The 19,696-nt window shown below is 41.5% G+C and overlaps 1 protein-coding gene across 1 annotated transcript in view; it reads left to right on the forward strand.

Moving 5' to 3' along the window:
* LOC122552019 (mitogen-activated protein kinase kinase kinase 15-like) overlaps nt 1–19,696 on the forward strand; it is a 57,677-nt gene that overhangs the window by 32,698 nt on the left and 5,283 nt on the right. The window contains exons 7-9 of the mRNA XM_043694575.2: nt 247–342; nt 11,998–12,167; nt 13,271–13,421. Of these exons, the coding sequence (XP_043550510.2) occupies nt 247–342; nt 11,998–12,167; nt 13,271–13,421 (417 nt within the window). The remainder of the gene's footprint in view (nt 1–246; nt 343–11,997; nt 12,168–13,270; nt 13,422–19,696) is intronic.

Here is a 19,696-nt window from a genome sequence, read left to right on the forward strand (position 1 = left end):
TTAGAATTAGCTCAGTGCTAAATTGGGAAACTTTTAGCATTTATATTTGTCAAGGAAGCAACTGAATAGATATCCATCAGCAGAACTCCCCTTGTGTTCTATTATGCTCAATTCAGTCTACTATAAATTGTACTTATGAAAATAATTTATTGATATGTTCTACTTTCATTAACTTAACACCCAAACAGATAAATAATGAGCAGTTTTATGATCATTTTTAATAACTATAAGTTTGAAATATTTTAGGTGACAACATTCTTCTTTCTGACAATGAACAGCGACTTTTGCTTTGTGACTTTACATTTGCTCAAAGACTACCACTGGGACAGCTCACACCCAAAGGTAAACTAGTTTAAGTAGTCTTCTAAAGTACACTTATTTTGTATTACATTCCTGCCCTGTCATATAAAAATTGTGGATTTATGAAATACTTCACAATGTTCAAACCCAGATTACAGCTAAGGCCCACATGAAGAGGCATTGGTACTGTTTACACAACATGCTTAAAGAGTAAAATGGCATGAAGATCAGACAGTTCTGACCAACAGATTCAGAACTGAAAGTTGAATCTGATAAATGTCAACAGTTGTGATCAAGGTTCTGCAACATACAATGCAACCTTGAGATTCATTTAATCCAGGCAGATTTGTAAAAGATATCCTAGAAGCATAGCAAAGCCAGATAACTCATTGGTAATTGCATGATCCTTAATAATGTCAATGACTTGGTTCAATCTCCATACCAACTGATGTAATTCTTGAGACCTGCTCTTCTGTTGTCTTACTGCAATATCATGGAATCTTTGTACCATGGTAACCTCAGGTTTGGAGGGATATGGGCCGGGTGCTGGCAGGTGGGACGAGATTGGGTTGGGATATCTGGGTGGCATGAACAGGTTGGACCAAAGGGTCTGTTTCCATGCTGTACATCTCTATGACTCTGACAATTAGGATGTAATGAAAGAGAGTGAAGGGTATAACTTTTGTCTTAAAATTGGACAATATTTGCTGACCCTCCAGAAGTATGAGCTTTAATAGTGACATCTCTCATAAATATAGTTTAACAAAAGTGGTGAGTACCAAATAATGATACAATTTTAATCAAAGTTTAGAGCAAGCAAGAGAATTGAAATGTAAAACAAAGTAAACTTTTAATATTTTAAAAATTGGGTTGGTGTTGTGCATATGTGAGTACACAAGCACAGACTTTAATAATCAGTGGTGAGCTTGCACAATCGGTAATCATCATTAGACTATTGCTGTCAGCAAACATATTGTTCAAGTTAGTCAAGAGCTGCTCTGGCAATGCAAGACGAGTAGATTAGGATACATTTCTTCCTGGTCAAAAACCAGAGAACCAGGCCCAGATCCCAGGGAAAAAGGACATGACAGAAATGTATGTATCACACCTATAAGTGCATTTCAGTAGGACACAGCACAAATTTTCAATTCAATTCAAATTAGCTAATCATTTACCAGAAGTTGTTACAGGTCTTCTAGATAAATAAAATTTTTGGTTCCCAGCAGAATTTTTACCTCAGTTCATGTTTGTGGCCTTGTTAAAGGCTACGAGGGTGATGGAATTTCACTTGGGCCTACTGAAAGCATAGGTGGAATGTATCATATTACCATGCCTTGCATAGCCACCTTTGAACCCCCAATGTAATGCTGATCTGCAAATGGAACGGAGATGTTATTGCTGAACTGGAATCTGTCCAGATTGACAATTTTCCAAAATACCTTAACTGACCATCCAGGATTTATAAATTTTATTCATCATCTTATCTAGACAAAAGGCTTTTGTCTTTTGTGTTAAAGCATCAACTGTGGCCGGACTGCATTGGTTATGAAAATGCCCTACATCAAATTTCAATGGTAGTTGATTATTTGCTTTGCTATTTACGTGACCATGTTACCTGCAATGAACTGGAAATTGTAAAGACTTATGAAAAAACATATTGCTGTAAATGTCGAATTACTTAGAACATTACAGTGCAGTACAGGCCCTTCAGCCCTCGATGTTGCGCCAAACTGTCATACCAATCTGAAGCCCATCTAACTTACACTATTCCATGTACATCCATATTCTTGTCCAATGATGACTTAAATGTACTTAAAGTTGGCAAATCTACTACCGTTGCAGGCAAAGCATTCTATACCCTTACTACTCTCTAAGTAAAGAAACTACCTCTGACATCTGTACTATATCTATCACCCCTCAATTTAAAGCTATGCCCCCTCGTGCTCACCGTCACCATACTTGGAAAAAGGCTCTCCCTGTCCACCCTATCTAACCCTCTTATATGTCTCTATTAAGTCACCTCTCAACCTTCTTCTCTCTAACGAAAACAGCCTCAAGTCCCTCAGCCTTTCCTCATAAGACCTTCCCTCCATATCAGGCAACACCCTAGTAAATCTCTTCTGCACCCTTTCCAAAGCTTCCACATCCTTCTTATAATGCAGTGACCAGAACTGTACACAATACTCCAAGTGCGGCCGCACCAGAGTTTTGTACAGCTGTAGCATAACCTCAAGGTTCCGGAACTCGATCCCTCTATTAATAAAAGCTAAAACACTGTATGCCTTCTTAACAATCCTGTCAACCTGGGTGGCAACTTTCAAGGATTTGTGTACCTGGACACCGAGATCTCTCTGCTCATCTACACTACCAAGAATCTTACCACTAGCCCAGTCATTTGCATTCCAATTACTCCAACCAAAATGAATCACCTCACACTTGTCCGCATTAAACTCCATTTGCCACTTCTCAGCCCAGTTCTTCAGCTTATTTATGTTTCTCTGTAACCTACAACATCCTTCGTCACTATCCACAATTCCACCGACCTTAGTGTCGTCTGCAAATTTACTAACCCACCCTTCTATGCCCTTATCCAGGTCGTTTATAAAAATGATGAACAGCAGTGGACCCAACATCGACCCTTTTGTATTCCACTGGTAACTGGACTCCAGGATGAACATTTCCCATCAACTACCACCCTCTGTCTTCTTTCAGCAAGCCAATTACTGATCCAAACTGCTATATCTCCCACAATCCCATTCTTCCGCATTTTGTTCAAGTGCCTACTGTGGGGAACCTTATCGAATGCCTTGCTGAAATCCATATACACCACATCAACCGGTTTACCTGTTTGGTCACCTTCTCAAAGAACTCAATAAGGTTTGTGAGACACGACCTACCCTTCACAAAATTGTGCTGACTATCCCTAATCAAATTATTCTTTTCTAGGTGATTATAAATCCTATCTCTTATAACCTTTTCCAACACTTTACCAACAACTGAAGTAAGGCTCACTGGTCTATAATTACCTGGGTTGTCTCTACTCCCCTTCTTGAACAGGGGAACCACATTTGCTATCCTCCAGTCTTCTGGCACTATTCCTGTAGACAATGACGATTTAAAGATCAATGCCAAAGGCTCGGCAATCTTCTCCCTGGCTTCCCAGAGGATCCTAGGATAAATCCCATCTGGCCTGGGGGACTTATCTATTTTCACACTCTAATGAGAGTGTATAGCTGTTTTTCGATAGCATCACCAGAGGCTGATCTTTCAGTCATATTGCTCCTATTTCTTAAAATGCACTTCTAAATCACTCAGACTTACTACTTCTTTCTTTATTTTGAAAACCTTTTTCATCCTCTCTCTACACTCACCCTGAGGAGTATACTATAACTCCAAGTTCTTGTTGGATTTATATACTACAGAATTGAAAATTGAGCAAATTCTGGGTACATGAAGGGTGCAAGGAACAATTCTTTCACTTAACAGGTGAGGCCCAAAGGACATCAAAGCCTTTGGGCCTCATCATCTTCACTGCTGAGCTGTAGGCTTCTAAGCCCTTGGCAGCTCCCTGGTGAAGAGGAACGGAAAATCAGGCCACTCCAATTTCAACAGCAGCTCTCAGGTAAGTAGGAAAAAGAGACTGGAAGGGGTTACAGTTTTGATGAACCATAATCGAGAAAGAGGGGGCAGTTGAAAAAAGGGGTTGACTGGGTCAGTGATCAGGCAAACAGCAGCAATGTCCAGGATGAGGTACCTTTGGTCAGCCAATGTCAGCAATGGGGCAAGCCAGATCTAGCAACACTCCACCTTCTTTGAAATGCACCGTTGTTACTCTGAGCTCCATATTCAAGTATATGTAAGTATGTTTTAAAATCTTCATTCCTGAAGAAGGACTCATTGCCCGAAACGTCGATTCTCCTGCTCCTTGGATGCTGCCTGACCTGCTGCGCTTTTCCAGCAACACATTTTCAGCTCTGATCTCCAGCATCTGCAGTCCTCACTTTCTCCTATTTTAAAATCTTACCTTGTTGACTGTAGTTTAGCAGATCCTTTAAGGATTGCCTATTAGCAGTTTTGTAGATTGGACTTCCTGAAGGAAACCAAAGAAATATATTGCAGAAACAAGTGTTTGGACCTTATTTGCTTTTGGTCATTATCAGCATGGTGAGTAAAACAATTCCTGCTCATTTTGAACACATGCTTGCTGCAGTTGTATTGGAAACTCAGGAGTCCATGCAGCCTCTTAAAAATAGGTATTCTTCTGCCAAGTATCAAGGTCTTCAAATTTAGAATTCAAAATGCCCAAAATGTTATGATCAAATGAGTTTATCAATCTTCTAACTGATCATTTTTAAAAAAGTTGTTGGGAAGCAGTTACTTAAATTTATCTTAATTTACTTGCATTAAGTTTTTTTTGTTGAAACACCTTCACCGTTGTTGACTACAACAGGACTTGGGTGCTGCTATGGAATATTTTGTATGCATACACATTGTGGACAGGGTGGTGATTAAGAGGTTTGGGTGAGAGTTTGAAATGTTGAGTTGCCACAGAGAATTCTCAGACTTCCCATCTTCAATTTTCACTTGCCTGAGAACATGGAAGGACTGGCCATTTCCAGAATTCAGGGATGTACCCTAAATTAGAAATTGATAGCCAGCAAAGGTCAAGCCCAACAGCCATACCATGGTGAGAATTGCAGAGTACATGACGAAAAGTAATCAAGGAAAGTTTAAAAGTGTAACTTTTCTATAGAAAATGTTTATGGGTTGGGAGAAGTATAGAATGATCTCCAGATCCCTGCAAGTAATCCTTATGCATCGTAAGATCCTATCTTCACCTCCCACATAGGAGCTGGATTAATTGCTAATCCCACTTTTCATCACTAACTTTACATCAGGGTCCATTTCCTCGGTTTGCCAGTATTCTTGGCCTGAGACTTTGTACCTGCCTGATGTCCTTTCCAGCATGAGACCCTTCTGCTTTATTAAAATGTCACTGGAAATTAGAAATTAGAATGTGTCCCTGAAATGAAACCGGGTCTTAATGTGAGCTCCCCTTCACAATATCACTTCTGCCCTCCTACTACAATCATATGTGCAGTTTAAATCGCATATCTTAGGAAATATACAATTGTCATAGAGGGATGCAGCAAAGATTCACCAGTCTTGTTCACAGGATGGCAGAAGGTTTTATGAAGAGAGATTGAGGAGAATGGACCTGCATTCTCTGTGTTTCGAAGAATGAGAGATGATCTCATTGAAGCTTACAAAGTGCTTAAAGGGATGGGCAGCGTTGTTGCAGGTAAGGTGTTTCACCTGGTTACAGAGTCTAGAAACAGGGACCTCAGTTTAAAAACAAGGGGAATACCACTTAGGTCTAAGATAAGAAGGATTTTTTTTGTACTCGGTGGATTGTGAACCTTTGGAATTCTCTACCACAGAGGGCTGTGGAGATCCAGTCTTTGAGTATGTTTAAGATATTCTAATTTCTAATTTCCAGTGACATACCGGATATAAGGATGAGTTGAGTATGATCAGCTATGATTGTATTGAATGATGGGGAAGACTTCATGGGCTGAATGGCCTATTTCTCTTCCTATGTTCCTAACTACAACCATCTTCCTATTTGCTTCAGCTGGCTGAGAGTTTTCCCCTGAATCCCATTGTCTCTAGTTTTGCTCGGATTGTTTATGCCATATTCAGTCAAATGTGCCTTTGAATCAAATGTAGTCATACTCATCTCACCTCTGATATTCAGCAGCTCTGCCCATGTTTGAACCAAAGCTGTAATGAGATCAGGAGCTGAATGGCCCTGGCACAATCCAAACTGAGCATCAGTGAGCAAGTTATTGCTAAGCTAGTGTTACTGATAATACTGTTGATGACATCTTCCAACAGTTTACTGATGATCAAGAGCAGACAGATGGGGCAGTAATTGTCTGAGTTGGATTTATCCTCCTTTTTGTGTACAGGGCATATCTAGTCCATTTTCCACATTGTTGGATGGATGCCAGTGTTGTAGCTGAATTTGGAAATATAAACGCAGATGGCAGCAAGAAGTGAACCTTAAAGATCATGCATCTGCATAAAAATCCAACTGGTTCACCTTACAAAAAGAAAACTTCTCGTGTTTAACCATTCTGACCTATGCGTGTCGTCATTCTCACATCAATGTAACTCATTCTTTGCTTCCCATTACAATGGCCAACAATCCTCTCAGGTACATCAAACCATTCTGAATGACTGGAGTGCTTCAAGAAGACAGCAACACTGACTACTGGGGGCAACTCAGGATAAGCACTAAATGTCACCCTTGCAAGAATGCATTATAAAAAAGAATGATTACATGCAATTTGAGTCAGACATTTTTGAAATATATTATCAGGGAAATATGATTTGATGTAATAAGGCATTTCCAAAAAATGCAATAAAATTAAAATTAATTCATCCTTCAACTAATGGAATAATTTATAAAACTCATGTTTTATGACTTGCAAACTCAGCTACTTTAGAACAACGATTGGAAATTGCTTCTATGTCCTTTAATCGGGAAAGTAAATGACAACTTCATGTACAAAGTGCTATTTTATGTCACTATCATAGAATGATAATGCAGAAGGAGGCCATTTGGTCCAACATGCATGTCCCAGCTCTTTGAAAGGGCCACTCAATCTTTACTTGTCATCCCACAAGCAATTTCCCTTTCCCTTATATGATTCCCTTTTGGAAGTTACTATCATTTCAGACCATATAATTATTCCATTTCCCTTTCTTTTAAAAGTTAAAGTATTTCATTTACCCTGCTCATTGGCAATAGAAGTCACCATTTTGAGTCAGAAGGTTGAATTTTTATGTTGCTGACTATTTACAGCAGTGTGGGATTGTCAGCATGAGTTTTGCCATAGATTCTTAACTCAGATTTAGCGTTAGAAAACTGCTACTAGGTTATTCGATCAATCAAGAGAGATTGCATCCTGCATGTGTCCCAGTGGGGTCCAGAATGACTCCATTGCAGACCTGTTACTCATAAGAGAACAAGTAAAAGTATGGATGTTCAATGGGGAAAGTTCTCCATTTTCTGATGCTTCCCTGGAGGTCATTATTGCAGCTAAGTGCTACAGGAGAAGTGGAATTCCACACAGAGTGGAGGAAGGGGCCTGTCTCACAAATGAAACAGCCATGGTTGGAAGTAGCTGAAGACAACAAAGGGAATGTGTGCTTCAGTTGCAATCAATATGCAAGAAGTATGGTAGTCCTATTAGGATTTAAAAGGCGTTTGATATTGCACATTCAAGTCTGAAAAATGTATTGCTGGAAAAGCGCAGCAGGTCAGGCAGCATCCAAGGAGCAGGAGAATCGACGTTTCGGGCATAAGCCCTTCAGGAGAAAGTGAAGACTGCAGATGCTGGAGATCAGAGCTGAAAAATGTGTTGCTGGAAAAGCGCAGCAGGACAGACAGCATCCAAAGAGCAGGAGAATCGACGTTTCGGGCATATTCACATTACACATTCAAGTGCCTACCCACACATAATTCCTCAGTGCTTTTCGACGCACTCCTCACACCAACACACCTTGTGAATGCACTCATTCCACTGTCTTTTTGAGCAATCTCTCACATCCCCAGTTGAACAACCAAAATTCACCCTCACTTACATCAATCCCTTGTCTCAGAGTCAGCCTCCACAAATGTTATCATTCAATCCTCTTCACACAATCCGTTTGTCGAAACCTTTAACTCAGATTTCTCTTCTTGCAGGAGTAGAGACCACTGTCACTTGGCACATTGCTAATATTGATTTGTTGTCACTGGTAACTGAAACATAAGCACCTGTATAATGATGACTTTAAATATTGTCCCTGCATCATTTCTAATACTGGTCCTTCACAGACTACTTGAAGGGTAAGCTGGAACAGGAGGAAGTGAGGAGTCCTTAAAAGAAATTTCACATTTAAGGGAACTCATGCACTTGACTCATGTTCACCTTTCAATAGCAAAAAGATGAACTCCTCAATAGAGCCTCCAGGTTAGCGAGGTTTTCACAAAATGAGCAAGAACTGGTTGGAGACAGGTACAGGGATCCTTGTTGGAGGCTGCTCTAAGTTCTAGTAAGCCGGATGCAAATGCTAAGCCTCTGGATTCATCAGAAAAGAGGGCAATTCTGGAGCAGCAGCAGAGAATGTATGAGGATCTATTGGCATTTCCAGAGGCACAACATACATTTGCAGGGAGACTGCTGGGTTCTGTCTCTGACATATTTATTATATTCCAGACATCTCCATATAAAGAAAAGTCACATGCAATGAACTAGATGCAGTGGGCAAGCAAGTGCATGTGTGTACTGACTGATCAATGGTCTTCATTCTTAGTTTTACAACTGAAATACGATGAAAGAAAGCCACTCCCTGACTTTTCATTGAACTGCAGAAAATTGCTCTTCAAATTTAGCAAGGAAGTACAATGAGAAGAATGAGGGAGAAAGAGTACCAGGAAATAGGAAAGCTGCTCCTGGCACGTCAACATCTCATTCTTCACCTCCACCAAACCCTTCTGAAGTTAGAAACTATGTAGCCTCCTACTCCAGTGAACAAGTCTTCTCCCTTTCATCAGTACAGGGGGGAAAGCCCTTGGTAGGGATGTCCTGAGCTCCAAAACTCAGGGACACAGATGATATCCGACGATAAGTACCTCAGCAGTCACTACAGGAGAAAAACTAACTTGTTTCTAGCTCTGCTAATGGAATAATATCATAGGGATGCAATAAGATATGGAAGAGAAAGACTTTTTACTTGCACAAGGGATTCACTTGGCTATTTTTAACAATGTTGCTATGGTAATGAATTGGAAAATGTCACTGAATCATAACCTTTATTTCAAGTCTTCATTGTTCAGTCATCTTCTTTATTGGGTCCTACTTTTCGAATGAACATTAGTTTCAAGAAGAATAGTATGACCAGAGTCGAAGATCGGTAAAAGATATTGATGTAATGAAGAAATTACAGGCAGTGAGAAGGATTTGGGTTGTGCTGCGTGGCAGGAAGTATATGTGCATTGGTTGTGTTTGGACAGGATTCAGCAGTGTTCATATATTCAGAATATCTGAACTATGTTGCTTGAGGTCAAAGTAGATTTCTCCAGCAGCTAGGAGAGTGGCTGCAAGCATCCTGAACACAAACTTCCTCTTCATCTGCCTTCCAGAATGCAGAATAGTCATCATCTTCCTCCTTCTGTGATTCCATTCCCTTCTGCAGCACAATATATAGCATTCCTAGTTCTATCCATACACCCTTATCTCGACACAATGGTTTCTCCTATATGATCTTGTGCTTATGTGGCCTCAGTTGTATCTTTTCTCTGCATTATTTCGGAGGAGCCCTCATAAACATCATCATCCAAATCTTTTAAAAAATGAAAGAACTGTGGATGTAAATGGAAAAGCTCAGTAGGTTTGGCAACATAGATTAGATTAGATTACTTTACAGTGTGGAAACAGGCCCTTCGGCCCAACAAGTCCACACCGACCCGCCGAAGCGTAACCCACCCATACCCCTACATTTACCCCTTACCTAACACTACGGGCAATTTAGCATGGCCAATTCACCTGACCTGCACATCTTTCGACTGTGGGAGGAAACCGGAGCACCCGGAGGAAACCCACGCAGACACGGGGAGAACGTGCAAACTCCACACAGTCAGTCGCCTGAGGCGGGAATTGAACCCGGGTCTCTGGTGCTGCGAGGCAGCAGTGCTAACCACTGTGCCACCGTGCCGCCCATAGAGTCATAGAGATGTACAGCACGGAAACAGACCCTTCCATCCAACTTGTCCATGTCGACCAGATATCACAACTCAATCTAATCCTATTTGCCAGCACCTGGCCACATCCCTCTAAACCCTTCCTATTCATGTACCCATCCAGATGCCTGTTAAATGCTGCAATTGTACCAGCCTCCACCACTTCCTCTGGCAGCTCATTCCTTACATGTACCACCCTCTGTGTGAAAATGTTGCCCCTTAGGTCTCTTTTATATCTTTTCCCTCTCACCCTAAACCTATGCCCTCTAGTTCTGGACTCTCCCACCCGAGGGAAGAGACTTTGTCTATTTATCCTATCCAAGCCCCTCATTATTTTATACACCTCTAAATGTCACCCCTCAGCCTCCGATGCTCCATCTGTGAAGAGAAATCAAAGTTAACATTTTGGGTCTGGTGACCCTTTCTCATCCAAGTCTTTCGAGATAGTGACTCCAAGAAGGTCCCAGCAATCTCTGCCTGGAGACCCAAAGGTCTATGGATGATGTGATTGGCCCAGAATTAAAACAGTTTGTCAGCTTCCCCTTATCATACACAGGCATGATTTGTTACTTTTCAGAAATCACATAACAGCGAACATTGAGGTGATGGGACCCTGGAATCTTTTCTGATTGAAGTCTTCTGGTTAATCTGACAGTACTTTGATTTCCCTGTTTGTGTACTCTGTTGTACCTGGACTCTGCCAATTCAGCCACTCCAGAAAAAAACAGAACTTACTGGTTTGGTCTGTCCTCGTTGTGAGTGACCCTGTTATAAATCACTCAGGAGATGAACTTTTGCACAGCAGATTGTAATATTCTGTAGATGCTAGCAACAGATCCCTGAAAGGAGCTACAGCAAAGAAATTCAGAATTGTGGTGACCTGAGTAGCCAGAGGCATTGCAGCTTCAATGGCTCTCTTGCAAGGTGTTTCTGCATCAGAAGGCTACAGATTTCAACAGCAATTGCCAGCAAAGGCTCAGTCTCCTGAGGCACTGTTACTCAATCACGTCGAGAAAGTCGATCCTCTGGCTATATATACTGTGCTGTTGCTTCCATTCAGCTGTGTCCATTTCCCTTTCCCTGTGGAATGACATGTGGCTCAGGAGGGGACAGCTACTGTTATTGTTATTCCTTCTGATGCTCTTGATGTTATTATTTCTGCTACTGCTCCTTTTGTTCTCACCGGTAGGCCTGCATAGGTTGCTCCCATTGTGCAGTGAATGTTGACAGCAGGGAAATGAGAGATCCAGGTTAGCAAAACAACTTCAGAATTTTGGAAATCTCCTTTAAAGCAATGCAAGCATAATCTTAGAAAATTCATTTGAGCAAGAACCCTTCACCAAGGTAAAACATCTGCATTGTTTCTGTATTTTAAGGTATTCCATCCTGTCCATTTCACAAAATCATTAAGACCTACTGATTTCTTGCCTTGTTGGCACGGGTATGTTTTACAAAGCTTAGAAAGCCACTCCAGAAAGCCACTGTCTGTTAAATATTTATTTAATTGCCCCTTAACATAGTAAAATGGCGGGCTGTAATTCCAATGACTTCTCATGATCCTCCAAATGCATGGCCATTAAAAATGGCTTCCGACACCTCCAAATTTTGTTTGACTCTTTAAACTCCCCATCCCCCCAACCTGCACTAGAACCTACCACTTTCACTTTTCAAAATAAAATTCTGTTCAGTGTCAACAGGGAGCTGATGGTAACAGTTGAACCATCTAACGACTAATGATCTGAATGGCCAAGAAAAATCTGAGATTTCAAAGTATAGAATAAACCAAAGCTTACTGTGTACGTTTTGTGCACTAATTAAAACTTTTGCCTCCTTAGGCCACTTTAGATACCCAAGGGGATACGTATGTTAAAGTGTAAGAAACCTTTCCCTGTTTATTCCTTCAGGAGAAGCTCCGGTAGGTACACAAACACATATGGCTCCAGAAGTAGCACAGAGTATTGGCCATGACTGGAGAGCAGATGTTTGGAGTGCGACCTGTACCCTTCTACACATGATTAATGGAAGGCAACCATGGCTAAAGAAGTTTAGTGAAATACATGTTTTATATAAGGTGGTAAGTGCAATTTATCATTATACGAAAATAATTCAAAACAGTTTTAAAACATTTTAGTAGTCAAGTATTTAATTTTTTATGAACATGCACGTTTAGTAAATATTTAGCCGCCGTGTCATTTTGAAGACTGATTGTTGCTGCTGTACTTTCATCTCTGAAACTTGATTTGAATTATATTGTATTCCTGATGAAGGGCTTTTGCCCGAAATGTCGATTTTACTGCTCCTCAGATGCTGTCTGAACTGTTGTGCTTTTCCGGCACCACTAATCCAGAATTTGAATTATATTGTTCTGGCAGAATGTAGGAATACTCATTCTGTTTGATATAAAGGTCTCAGGTGAAATGAATTTGAAGCAGTCTCATTTCCAATGAGTATGAATAAAAATATCTATTCATAGTTTTGAGCCCCCTGGTAACTACTTTCACAAAGACCATAAAAATGGCTAAAATGGGGCAATCAGAAGGAGCTAAAATATTCTGATGAGGATATAGCCGTGCATTGTTATTTCAGAATGAAATGAGTTTTACTTTGACCTGGAAACACTTGATGACTATGGAAAATGGTGCTTTCTCCATTGCACCTTAAGTGCAGAAACATTCATGCAAATGTAGAGACCATACGAATAGACCATACAGTCCTCTGAACCTATTCCACCAATCAATTAGATCACAGCTGGTCAGTACTTTAAACGGATTCACCTGCATTTGCTGTAAACTCCAGTTAAATTTCAAAACCAGACAGGTTTCTGAGAGGTTCTACACAACTTTAATTGCCTTGCTTCTGGCCACCTCCTTGCCAACACCCACCCTCACTACCAGTAAGAATAAAGTTAAAACCCTCCTCAAAATTCCTCACAAATTGCACATGTGCAAATTGAACATTCCTGCAGTATGATTACCATTTAACTGCAATTGAATATAAATATACTTTTGTTTCCTTTTATACAAGTATAGGATTGACCTTTGTAATAAATCTTATTTTTGAATATGTTTTAAAACAAATGGATTTTCCTCAATAGAAATTGTTGTGTTGTTTCCACATGATAAGTTGTGACATTTGGCTTTTTACAATTTTTAATGAAACAAATTATTTCCTCTCTAGATTGTGGAAGAAAGTCCACCATATTTTGAAATCCCCCCATCATGCCACATTTTGGTTGATAGTCTTATTAAGAGGGGCCTAATAGTGGATCAATACAAGAGACCATTTGCTTCAACTTTGCGAGATGAAGCAGCTGATACCTTGGCCCAGAGTAAGAAATAGTTCATTAAAGAATTATAATTTGCATTTTCATTGAACGTTTAACCAGTTTTACTTCAACTATAAGAGTTTTAACTGACCTTTCTAACACGGCTTGCTGTTTCTCCTTAAGTTAAAATGAGATCAAAATTACTGCCTTCTGGTGATAAAGATTTTCAGAGCTACAATACACTGTGAGGACTAACCATTGGAATATGAATTTGTACCCAAAACCTGGATGAGGTTCTAATCCTGGTGAGCCAACCTGAGGAAATGAGGAAAGGACAGAAGACAAAGCATATGCAAGATCAATCCAGACAGTGTAAAGGCACCAATAGGTCTTTACATCGACAAGGGTCAGACTATGCTGTGTGGACTCGCAATTTTGTTTCATAAAAGGCAGTATTATATAGTAAAATTAATTATATTTTTTAACACTAGTCAATTCCCATAGACTAGTATTTAAATTGCTTAAAAATTTCATACAGTTCTAGTGCTCCACATCATTGAAGTTTACAAGAATAGATCTTTGATAACCTCTGTAAGTAATTTATGTTATCATTCAGATGCTGTCAAGATATACATTAGTATATTTACAAATATAAGACCATAAGACCATAAGACATAGGAGTGGAAGTAAGGCCATTCAGCCCATCGAGTCCACTCTGCCATTCATTCAAGGCTGATGGGCATTTCAACTCCACTTACCCGCATTCTCCCCGGAGCCCTTAATTCCTTGTGACATCAAGAATTTATCAATCTCTGCCTTGAAGACATTTTGCGTCCCGGCCTCCACTGCACTCTGCGGCAATGAATTCCACAGGCCCACCACACTCTGGCTGAAGAAATGTTTCCGCATTTCTGTTCTGAATTTTACCCCTTTTAATTCTAAAGCTGTGTCCACGGGTCCTAGTCTCCTCGCCAAAGGGAAACAATTTCTTAGCGTCCACCCTTTCCAAGCCATGTATTATCTTGTAAGTTTCTATTAGATCTCCCCTTAATCTTCTAAACTCCAATGAATACAATCCCAGGATCCTCAGCCGTTCCTCGTATGTTAGACCTACCATTCCAGGGATCATCCGTGTGAATCTCCGCTGGACACGCTCCAGTGCCAGTATGTCCTTCCTGAGGTGTGGGGACCAAAACTGGACACAGTACTTCAAATGGGGCCTAACCAGAACTTTATAAAGTCTCAGTAGCACAAATATGAATATAACTTACCCCTTTCAGTCTCTTCCCTTTTGTTTTTATATACTTAAAATCCTAATCCCACTCACTTATCATCCTTGCTCTCAACAACCTCCATTGTCTCCCAGTTAAGCAATGCCTCTATTTTTAAATTATCACATGTATTTTCAATGCATTCCATGATGTGGGCCTCCTAATTCCTGTTATCTTCTCCAGACCAAAACATCATCCAAGGTAACTCTACTCTTCTAATTTTGACTTCTTGAACGTTGGCTATTCTGATTGCTCCATCATTAACACCTTTGCCCTAAGTTCTGAAATTCCCTTTCCAAACTTTTCCACCTCTCTATTCTCTTTCCTTCTTTGGAATGCTCCTTAAAACCTATCTCTTTGACCAAGATTTTGGCCACCTGCCCTAGTTTCAATTTATGCGACTCAATGTCAAATCTTGCTTTACAATATTCCTATAAAACACCTCGGAATTTTTTACTCTGTAAAGATGCGGATATATACAAGTTATTGTGCTGTTAGTTATCCATCCATTTATTTATTTTTGCTCCTCCATTCTCATTTAATTTATTTGGTTATTTTCTGGCTTCACTGACCTTCTCTTAAATCTTTGTTCTTTTATTTCTATATTATGATTATTTTCTGTATCCATTTTCTTTCTCTCTTTTTTGTCTGTTAAAGTTTAACATTTCTCAAACTGTTCTTCTGCATCTTTCTATGCATATCCAATAATTTGGAAAATTGCCAGCTATGCCCTACTACAAAAAGCTGGAAAAATGTAGGTCAATCATTAACTGATCATCCCTCACATAATCACAAAAAGAAGTGACACAAAGGACTCAATATCTATTGCCAATAACATGTTCTCAAATGCTAAATTTGGATTCTGTCAGAACCACTTGATTCCTGAAATCATCACACCCTATATTCAGGCATAAGCAGAAGAGCTGAATGCTAGAGAAGAGGTGAAGGTAGCCAGCCTTAAAATCAAGTCAACATTTGACCAAATGTGACACCATATGTCTCCAGGAAAGTAATCAATCAATGTGAAAACAATTCAAAGGTTAGAGCTGTACCTAATACATTTGAAGTTTGTTGTGAGCGACAGAGACTAATTATAGCAATCTCAGAATATCATTGCTGGAGTTCTTCAGAAAAATGTCCTTGGTCAAACCATCCTTAGCTGCTTTATCAATGACAGAAGATCAGGTGCATGGCTGTTTATTGACGATTCCACAGAATAAAGTTTCATTTACAACTATTCTGATGATGAAAAAAACCTATTCCAGTCTATATCAGGATTTGGGCTGACAAGTGTAGCATTTGTGTTACACGTGTTTTAAGAATCTCCAACAAAAAAAATTCCAATTGCCTCATCCTGACCATTAACTGTGCCACAATTGCAAATTTCCCACTATCACTATATTAATACATTGACAAGACAAATCACTGAAAATATAATTCTAACTTAATCAATCCTAGGATACAGCCATTATTATTAATTAGCTACAAGAGTAAATTGCTCACAGGAAGGCCAGCACAGATGTTTGCATATAGAAGACCAAAACATATCATAATTTATTTACAGACAGTTTTCAATGGATGAACTTTGATTTCAGTTAGAAGTTTACCCATCTAGACAAACAGAGATCCATGTCACATTTCAGTGCAATTGGCACAATTTACTTTTTCTCAGAACAAAAAGTGATGAATGTGTCTGCTGCAGAGGTCATCTGCTAGCAGCAAAACCATTTGTGAAATCAACTACCTGGGTCATTCAAGGGGATGCTCATGATTGTGAGAGGCTGATTTGAAATGGCAAAGCTTAAACGTTCCACGTTGGAGCTGGAGAAGCATTGTGACTCGCCTTGGTGATACGTGGAAATACGTGAAAGTGTTAAATTGGGAGAAGGTGAAATACACAGCAGGCCAGGCAGCACCTGAGGAGCAGGAGAATCAACGTTTCGGGCATAAGCCCTTCTTCAGGAATGAGGCTAGTGTGCCAAGCGGGCTGAGATAAAAGGTAGGGGAGAGGGAATTTGGGGGAGGGGCGCTGGGAATACGATAGGTGGAAGGAGGTGAGGGTGAGGGTCATAGGCCGGAGAGGGGGTGAGGGCGGAGAGGTCGGGAAGAAGATTGCAGGTCAAGAGGGCGGTGCTGAATCCGAGGGTTGGGACTGAGATAAGGTGGGGGGGAGGGGAAATGAGGAAGCTGGAGAAATCTACATTCATCCCATGTGGTTGGAGGGTTCCTAGGCAGAAGATGAGGCACTCTTTCTCCAGGCGTCGTGTGGCCAGCGTCTGGCGAAAGAGGAGGCCAAGGACCTGCATGTCATTGGCGGAGTGGAAGGAGGAGCTAAAGTGTTCAGCCACTGGGTGGTTGGGTTGGTTGGTGCGGGTGTCCCAGAGGTGTTCCCTGAAACGTTCCGCAAGTAGGCGGCCTGTCTCCCCAATGTAGAGGAGACCACATCAGGTGCAGCAGATACAGTAAGTGATGTGTGTGAAAGTGCAGGTGAATTTGCAATGGGCATAGAAGGATCCATTGGGGCCTTGGAGGGAGGTGAGGGGGAAGGTGCAGGGGAAGGTGCCGGGAGTGGAGGTTGGGTTGGTCCGGGGTGTGGACCTGACGAGGGAGTCGAGGAGGGAGTGGTCTCTCCTGAATGCTGATAGGGGTGGAGAGGGAAATATATCCCTGATGGTGGGGTCTGCATGGAGGTGGCATCTCCTCCACTTCCCGCACCTCCGCCCTTGAACCCCGTCCCTCCAATTGCCACCAGGACAGAACCCCACTGGTCCTTACCTTCCACCCCACCAACCTCTGGATACATCGTATCATCCTCCGTCATTTCTGCCACCTCCAGACAGACCCCACCACCAGGGATATCTTTCCCTCTCCACCTCTATCAGCATTCAGGAGAGACCACTCCCTCTGCGACTCCCTCATCAGGTCCACACTCCCCACCAACCCAACCTCCACTCCCGGCACCTTCCCCTGCAACCGCAAGAAGTGCAAAACTTGCGCCCACACCTCCCCCCTCACCTCCCTCCAAGGCCCCAATGGATCCTTCTATATCCATTGCAAATTCACCTGCACTTCCACACACATCATTTACTGTATCTGCTGCACCCGATGTGGTCTCCTCTACATTGGGGAGACAGGCCGCCTACTTGCGGAATGTTTCAGGGAACACCTCTGGGACACCCGCACCAACCAACCCAACTGCCCCGTGGCTGAACACTTTAACTCCCCCTCCCACTCCGTCAATGACATGCAGGTCCTTGGCCTCCCCCATCGCCAGACCCTGGCCATATGACGCCTGGAGGAAGAGCGCCTCATCTTCCGCCTAGGAACCCTCCAACCACACGGGATGAATGTAGATTTTTCCAGCTTCCTCATTTCCCCTCTCCCCACCTTATCTCAGTCCCAACCCTCGGTTTCAGCACCGCCCTCTTGACCTGCAATCTTCTTCCCAACCTCTCCACCCTCACCCCCTCTCCGGCCTATCACCCTCACCCTCACCTCCTTCCATCTATCATATTCCCAGCACCCCTCCCCCAAATTCCCTCCCCCCTACCTTTTATCTCAGCCCGCTTGGCACACCAGCCTCATTCCTGAAGAAAGGCTTATGCCCGAAACGTCGATTATCCTGCTCCTCGGATGCTGCCTGGCCTGCTGTGTTTTTTCAGCACCACATTTTTCAACTCTGGTCTCCAGCATCTGCAGACCTCACTTTCTCCTAGAAGGTGAACTACAACAATATTAGGCAGGAACTGGAGAATTTTGATTGGAGGTGTCTGTTTGAGGGTAACTCTACATCAGACAGTTGGGAGCATTCCAAACAACAGTTGAAAAGAGTTCAGGAGTGGCACATGCCTGCAAGAATGAAGGATAAATATGGCAAGTTATGTGAACTTGGATGACCAAGGATTTTTTGACCTTAGTAAAAAGGAAAAAGGAAGCATAAGTAAGGTCTAGGAGGATGGGAACTGATGAAACTCTTGAAATATGTAAAGAAAGTAGGAAAGAACTTAAACAAGGAATTAGAAGGCTAAAACGGATCATGAAAAGTCCTTAGCAAACAGGCTTAAGGAAAATCCCAAGGCTTTTTATACATATATACAAAGCAAGAGGGCAGCACAGAAAGGGTTGGCCCACTCAAGGATAAAGGAGGGAAGCTATGCGTGGAGCCAGAAGAGGTAGGTGAGATCCTAAACAAATGCTTTGTGTCAGTATTCACCAAAGAGAAGGAATTGGTGGGGGTTGATCTCAGAGAACGGAGTGTTGAGTTTTTAAGCCAAGTTGCTATTAAAAATGAAGAGGTGTTCTGCATCTTAAAAAGTATTAAGTAGATAAGTCCCCTGGTCCTGATGGGACCTATCCTAGAATATTGATGGAGGCAAAAGAACACACTGCTGGAGCATTGACATATATCTTTGTATCATCTTTGGCCAGAGGTGAGGTCCTAATGGATTGGAGAATAGCCAATGTTGTCCCATTGTTTAAGAACAGTAGCAGAGATAACCCAGGAATTTACAGGCCTGTGAGCCTCACATTAGTAATAGGAAATTATTGGAAAAGATTCTCAGGGACAAGGTCTATACACATTTAGAAGCAAATGGACTTGTTAGCAATAGACAGCATGGTTTTGTGCAAGTGAGGTTATGCCTCACTAACTTGGTTGAGTTTTTTGAGGAAGGAATGAAATTGATTGATGAAGAAAAAGTGTCTCCATGGACTTCAGTAAAGTCTTTGGCAAGGTCCCTCATGGCAGACTGGTACAAAAGGTGAAGTCACACAGTATCAGTTATGAGCTAGCAAAATGGAAACAGAGCTGGCTTAGTCATAGGAGACAGAGGGTAGTGGTGGAAAGATGCTTTTCAGAATGGAGGGTTGTGACTAGTGGTATTCCATAGGGATCAGTGCTGGGACCTCTGCTGTTCATGATCTACATAAATGATCTGGAGGAAAATGTAGCTGGTCTAATTAGTAAGTTTGCAGATGATACAAAGATTGATGGAGTTGCGCATTGTGAGGAGGATTGTCAGAGGATACAGCAGGATACAGATCAGTTGGAGGCATGGACAGAAAAAT

Source organism: Chiloscyllium plagiosum, unplaced genomic scaffold (genome assembly GCF_037043375.1).
Source record: "Chiloscyllium plagiosum isolate Xiang-an unplaced genomic scaffold, Cpla_swu_hap1 HiC_scaffold_7, whole genome shotgun sequence".
Lineage (NCBI taxonomy): Eukaryota > Metazoa > Chordata > Chondrichthyes > Orectolobiformes > Hemiscylliidae > Chiloscyllium > Chiloscyllium plagiosum.